At 34.5% G+C, this 7,652-nt stretch overlaps 1 protein-coding gene across 1 annotated transcript in view; it reads left to right on the top strand.

Moving 5' to 3' along the window:
• Positions 1–228: 228 nt before the first annotated feature.
• Positions 229–7,652, top strand: part of LOC150084926 (MFS-type transporter SLC18B1-like) — a 47,109-nt gene continuing 39,685 nt past the window's right edge. The window contains exon 1 of the mRNA XM_090376392.1: positions 229–270. Coding sequence (XP_090232518.1) covers positions 229–270 — 42 coding nt within the window. The remainder of the gene's footprint in view (positions 271–7,652) is intronic.

The raw sequence follows: 7,652 nt of genomic DNA, 5'->3' as shown, positions 1-7,652 counted from the left end.
GAGACTGGCCCACCTTCCCGTGGTGTGGACGAGTACCCAGAATCATCTGTCCAGGTGACTGATGCTTCTGGGTAGCCAAGTGGCCAGAACAGAACACACACATAATACACACAAACCGACGTCACACACATATCTGGCCCATTTGTAGTGATACTGTTCTTCACAGAGATACGAGGCGGAGTTGAACTAACGTTCTAGGAGCCGCCCATTACAAAAACACATGTCCACATGTTTAAAAGCAGTACAATACCAGGTCAATTAGTTGCAAAGGTAAGTGTGTTCTGTTGTGAGAATTAAGACCATTGCATTATCTGTACAGTTTAAATCCCGCTGGCAAAGATACTTCTGCAAAGCATCTTATAAAGAAAGAAATGTATTATTTTTTGCATGGATCCTTAAAAATAAATGTTCACTCGAGTGCCACATTGTCTTTTTAATATGTCCGGTTTAAAAAACATTTATTTTTCAATCTGGAATATTATTATTAAAATATTAATATTTTAACATTATTATTTATTTATTATTTTTAATGAACTATTTCTAAAATCGATTTCTTCTACCTATAGCAATTCGTCGCAATAGCAGTTATAGTCCTTGACTGTTCTTAATTCTGTTTATAAACACTTCTAGACTTTCCAACAGCCTGTGCAGTATAATTTCCTTCGTAGCAGCTCAGTCGACACAATACACCAACATCTGCCATTCGTTTGGAGAGATCTACACTGGATTACCAATGACAGAGAATTTATGAAGTCCTATTTAATTAAGGCTGTAGTTAGCTAATTTCAGCGGAGGGAATTGTTATTTTTCTCTCATGGTTTATTTCTTTTTATTTTATTTATTTATTTATTTTTATTGCGCCCAACATGCAAAATCTGTGGAAAGAAGCTCAAAGCACATTTAGTGATTTAAATTTTAATTAACAAGTATTTGAAGAATAAATAATAATTCTCATTATTTTATTTTAATCATCTTGCTATTTTTTGTAACTTCGATATAAAAATAAAAAACTGTCTCCATCTATTGATATACCTGAGGTTCCCGGAATATTCACAGCCAGCTTACCCATTTTGGTTTATTAAATGCCTACACCCATTGCAATTTCCCCTTCCAAAGTTTTTTTTTTTTTTTAGGAGCATTAGCAACTAAGGCCATATTGTTCCGGGGATATGCGGTGGTCATTCCCTGACCTTTCCGCACCCTCCGTATTTGGTGGTCCCCCTTCCAAGGACCCATCCACTTCAGTGCAGTAGTACGGGCGTTTGAGGTGCCTTGTAAAAATGATTAATTATAAATTGTGTGCTCGTGCCGAAGTTTAAACAGAATTGACAAGTTAACCGTTACCGCTCCCTCCAAATAAAAAATGTTTATTATATAATTTAATCTTTTTTTTTTTTTTTTTTCATTTATTGGCGTAGTGGGTTATATTAATTTAGATAAATGATAAAAAAAAATTAAAAAAAAGCTTTTTATTTTATCATTCTATAAAATCTAAGTTGTAAGTAATCCGCATTGACCTTGGTTCCATTTATATCTCGGAAAATCGAGACTAGCTTCATCCAGCTCATAGCTGGATGAACTCCAACGTAAAAAATGTTAGTTTATTGTACAGTTGTCAAGCATAGGATACCTCACAACTGCTCACAATACATTTTCCATGTTGTTCAGTTTGTTGAAATTGCCTACATTTTCTTCAAACACAACTTTCGGCAGCATTTGTCAGTAAAAATTACCTGTGGGGCTATGAACTACGTATCGTATAAACGGACACAAGTACGAGTACCATATTAACGAAATACAAATTTTCAGGGCTCACACGTGATTCCTACCCCTCTTCCGGTAACGTAATCTGATCATTTGGCTTATCAAACTATTAAATCACACAATACATATTACCGAGGTTCGCAAAAAAGGGTAGAAGCCTTCGTAAGAAATAAGACATGGCTGGCCTTTCGATGTGCGAGATTTTCCTACTTGCAACATTATGGACTGGAATATTTTGTAATTACGTCTGTTATTCTATCATTGCACCATTTTTCCCTCAATTGGTAGGTATCTGTTGCGGTCACACATTTATTTATTATTAATATTATTATTATTATTATTATTAAAATCTTAAAACGTTCCGTTCGTTAAATCACGCTAAAGTTTCCAAAATGTTGATCACGATTACATGTTCGGGAATATTCGTAATTAATCGTAGCATCCGAATGTCAGAACCAATTGATGTGTACTTCACTATTAGAATTTCTTTATCTAATCGTCACATCCTTCTAACAAATTTTAAAAGATTCCTGCAACAACGAAAAACAATTATGACCCTGTGAATGAAGTATTTAAAGATATTAAGTTTTAAAAATGTAAAATAACGGATTACTCACCCTGTATAATCCATAATGGTACGTCACTTATACTATACTGCTATCTTTACTCATACTATAACGCAATTTTGCTAAATTTGGATAATATGAAATTATTTTTTTATTTTTTAATGATATTATTAATCATAGCTTTGTGAGATTCGAATAATTTTTAAGCGTGTATATTTTATTTATATTATGCTTTATGTACTATTACGATATAGATTTGTATTTATAAGATGACTCTTTCTATTTATTATTGTATTCTTATTGCTAATATGTTAAATTTATAAAATATTCCAAGAATTGTGATTTTTAATTAATGTATTCTAGATGTTCTAAGTTTCTTTATGCTGTAGTCTAAATTAAGCAATTTGTATTATAAAAATATAATTATAACTATTATACAATCAGTATTGCACATTTTTTTATTATCAATAACTAGGAAAATATTTAGAAGAATATGTACACAGTATACAGATAATATCTATTTGAAAAATGTTCGAAGATGGAAATTATTATACTAATGTATCTCATAGATCACCCTATTTTTAAAACGTCAGTGCTTCCAAATTAAGGAGACCAGACTTCTCGTTTTAGAGTGAGGTGTCTCGTTTTCCAGGCAAAGATGAAACCAAGAATGTCAAATAGTCTCCTTTTTTCCAAAAGTGGCATTTTATTTCTAAGTTACGAAATTTTCATGCTTTCGTAAATTGTACTATTTTTAAATTGTATTTAGATGCTGTTCAAGTTGACTGCACAACAGGAAATACTGTAATTGTTGACACTTTTGGGACTAAAACACGTATAACTTCTTATATCTGCAATATTGCGTTTTATGAGTTAGACGTATGATATGGATAACTTCTCTGGTTAAAAATTTAAAAAAACAATCATAAATAATATTTCCTGATTCATCATTTGTTACCAATAGACACTAGTTTGAAATGCACAACAGCAACTGCCAGAAGCATAGTCATCTGTGATAAATACGGTAAGCTTCTAAAAGAACTTACGTTCAGTCACCTGTTCGAGATTCTCATGCGCACTAAGTAGTTTCAAGTATATATATTTTTTAAACAATCTAGTCAAGCTGTTTTAAACTAAAAAAGATATGTTGTAACCGCTCTTTCACTAAATTGGAGGCTAATTATTACCACTTACTTTATAACAAAGTTAAAATTCGGTGTAGGTTCCAGAATTGTATGTATACTTCTGTAACTTTTACGGGTACATATTCAATAGATTTTTCTAAACAAATAATCTGGTACATTACTGAAACACTATGAATTTTTATGTTCAAGTTCATCAGTGTTCTTCCCTGTTTTTTTTATTTGGAAATTTGTTCTTTGGCCCACCTCACAGAAAGCTCTTGCATGGCATGTGGTCTAGGGTTTGAACAAGCTATTCCGTTGGTCCTCGACGACTTATTCAACGTCCGGCTAGGTAGTTATCAAACTTAGCACAGTAATGCAAAATGTGGTGAAGCTTTATCTTGTATGACAAGCATTTATCCATTAATTTCCCATTCAATGAAACAGTCTGTGCGGTAGCACATTGGCGTCGTAATCGTCCTTCCCACGCCGGGTGGAAGAGACCCGTGTTCGAATCCCGTCAATCATACGAGGAACTTTTATGGGCTTTTTTTTTTCACTCCAGTTGAATTAGTCTGTCTCAGGCGTAGAAGTCAAGGAAACTCTGGTTTTTCGCCCAGCAAACAGACAAATCGATCTGAGAACACTCACAAACATAATACAGTTGGGCAGATGAATGCATATTTCCGGTGGCCCTAGTGTGACATTATTATATTCACAAATGAAAATTTCAGATCTTGATTGATAGATGGCAATCTCGCTGGACAACTTCTTTGAAGGGTAGTCACGTTTAGATTTTTTTCAAGAGCTACTATTTTCAGTTAAATTACTTAAAGTAGCTTGTTCCTAGTTTATTTGCACCTTTCATTATGATTGGACATGGAGCGGACGCCTAATCCAAAGTTCATTTACTTTAATCTCTCTGATACTGATCTTTGTCTGGTATTTGGGAGGACTCTTCACATATTCTTTTCGATTGTCCTCTTTAGAGAACAGTTGTCTTCTTTAATTAGACAACAGTTGTTCAATAAAACTGGACTTATTACGCCTGCTCATTGAGATTTTCTTGTGAATAACAGAATTAACTTTCAGACCCTGCAGGGCTTCGCCTCAAAAGCATTACGTTTCTCCTCAAAAACTGTTACGCAAACTAGTATAACTTAGATTTTCATTTTTGGTATGATGAAGTTTATTATTATTATTATTATTATTATTATTATTATTATTATTATTATAACTTCTGTAGTAACTTACAAATTGATTTGTTCTTATACTTTCTTATAAATTGAATTTGTTTTTTTGTTTTTTTTATGTAAACCCCAAACACGAGAGGTATTAGAACCTATAGTACTTAGTACCGTGCTTGGGTTAGAGGTTGAGTAGATTTTATTGATATTAGATTTGAACCTGTAGACTGTAATTTTCAGGAAATACGTACGAAAGAAGGTTGTTCCTGTAAATGGCAGTTGACTGAATAAACGAGGAAGATGAAAAGTTGGTTCTGTGAGTTTGAAGTTGGACAGTAAATGGATGTTGGCTGGCGGCTGCAAGTGTACGGACTGTTTTGAAAGAGAGAGCAGGAATTATAGAAGCCAATTCAGAAGAACAGTGCCCATGGAAATATCTGTAGAAGAGGCATGCAGCAGAAACAGTACGTCTATGAGACAGCGAGTGGAGAGAATCTGTTAAGAGATGAATCATTAATTAACCTAACTGCCCTCTTCTGAATAGAATCAAGAAGCCTGAGAGAGGTTTTGGGGGGGCACCACCCCAGATGTGGGAACAATATTCCATGGTAGGGCGGATTTGCGATTTGTACAGAGTAAACAGCTGTTTGGAAGAAAAGTAGCGCCGAGAGCGAAAGAGAAAACCTAATTTTTTAGATGCAGAGGAAGTAATATTAGTAATGTGCTTGTCCCAAGAGAGATTAGAAGTCAGGGTAATCCCCAAAAGAGATATATCATTTTGCCTAGAAATCGGAGTATCACCAAAGATAAGCATAGGAGCAGAATAATCCTTTTTACGAGATATAAGACAAGACTGAGTTTTAGAAGGATTGAAATCAACTAGTTGTCCTTGCCCCACTGGAGAATTACCTGAAGATCCGCATTTAAGGAATTGATAGCAGATTTTCGAGAAGTTGAAGCTGATTGAGCAGGACAAGGTTTCTCAAAATGGAAAATGGAATGTAATGTGCTATCATCGGCAAAACTATGGATAGGATTTCCAGTCAATGGAAGAAGGTCATTAATACACAAGAGGAAAAGAGTGGGGGAAAGAACTGAACCTTGGGGGACACCGGCATTAATGGAGAAGTTAGAAGACAGAAAGCCATCTACCATCACCCTCAGTGAGCGATCAGAGAGAAAACTGGATAACCAATTACAAAAAACCGTTGGCAAACCATAAGATGAAAGTTTGTTTAGAAGACCTTTATGCCAAAGATGATCGAAAGCCTTTGAGATGTCAAGAGCAACTACTTATGTTTCACGAACCTTTCCATTGAATTAGTCCATAAATGGGTAACATAAGCCAGAATATTACCAGTGGATCGACACTGGCGGAATCCATAGTGGCGATCTTTGATCAGACGGAAGGTTTCTAGGTAGTTTAAGAGTTGGCGGGTAATGGATTTTTCCATTACTTTAGAAAGAGTAGAAGTAATTGCAATGGGACGATAATTGGATGAGAGGGATTTGTCATGCTTTTTAGGAACTGGCTGGATACGAGGAAATTTCCAAGCAGAAGGAAAAAGACCTTTGGAATAAGAAAGTGAAAAAAGGCGGCAAAGAATTGAAGTAAGTGCAGGAGCAGAGATTTTGAGAACAAGTGGGGAAATACCATCGGGACGTGGAGCTTTCTTAGTATCAAGATTCGTCAAAATCCTTTTGACGGAAGACCACAGGAGGCATTGAATGGAGCGTGTTGGGAATGGAGGGAGGTGTTTTACCAAGATCATTAATACATGAGTTGGAAGAAAAATGGAATGCTAGCAGGTCAGCTTTATCCTTGACTGAAGTGACAACAGAACCATCTTGTTTGGACAGAGGTGGGAGCAGAGATGGGCAAAAGTTGCGGCCAATAGCTTTGGCAAGAGACTAGAATGCTCGGCCACCATTAGGGCAAGAAGCAAGTTTTCTACTCATAGCCTGTTCAAACTCTAGTTTGGACTGATTAATAACTGCTTTACAATTGTTGCGAGCTTTGGTGTAGGCAGAAAATGAAGCTGAAGAATTAGAAACAAGCCAATTCTTTCGTGACCGTTTCAATGGTAACCGGAATATTTGTTCGAAAACGCTAAAGGAAAAACGCAAAAAAAAAAAAAATGGAGTGAATTATCAGTCACCTTTTAATTTCTAAAATCTTTTAGTAGGCAGTTTATTTCACTTATATAAGATGCATACATTTGCTATTCAGACATGGCGAATTACAATATTGTACACGTACGCGTACATTGTATTATAATAATTATAATTATTATATATAATAAATAATTATTTACGTGTCATTCAAACTATTGTACTTCATCACTTTGCTAACAAAGAAATTGCAGCCTGTTGCGAATTTTTCTCAAACATAACATTATTCATAAAAAGTTGCAAGCGGTTTGTCATGTTACAAAATATAGCTTGCATTTTCAATAAAGCCAAGTGATTCTTCTAAAGATTTTAACGATGATTTCGAAAATGCTATGTTGAATGCTTTTTAAGCCAAAAAAAAAAAAAAAAAAAAAGAGCGCTTTTCTGAAATTGGAAAAATGTGTAATTTAGTATGTGTATTATGTAAAATTTTATTTGTTGTTAAATTCGAACCATAAGTTCACGTAACTGTGATATCAAGAAAGAAAGAAAAAAAAAAAACTGTTTAGGGCACCGTTGTGCTGCCAAGAAATTCGTTAAATCTCAGTGATTCAATTGTTAGCCAGTTGTTTCCATTTATCTCTATATGAAAATATATAACTTATAATCCAATAGGCTGTCCATTTTACAAAACTTTCTGTTCTCTAATGAAATGACTACTGAAACAGTTACATAGAAATCCATAAACAGTTAACAACAATGTAGTATTAGCCCTGCATAGTACTATTATAAGACAGAATAGAGAGTGGTAATTAGTCCACAAAGAGCAATGTTTTTAGCGGTCCCCCAGAGTTCAGTGTTAGGTCCATTGTCGTTTTCTATATTTATCAATGATATTG

This window comes from Mastigoproctus giganteus, chromosome 6 (genome assembly GCF_048544385.1).
Source record: "Mastigoproctus giganteus isolate SK-2022 chromosome 6, ASM4854438v1, whole genome shotgun sequence".
Classification (NCBI taxonomy): Eukaryota; Metazoa; Arthropoda; class Arachnida; order Uropygi; family Thelyphonidae; genus Mastigoproctus; species Mastigoproctus giganteus.
The sequence above is the reverse complement of the archived record's forward strand: the minus strand, read 5'-3'. Positions and strand labels throughout refer to the sequence as shown.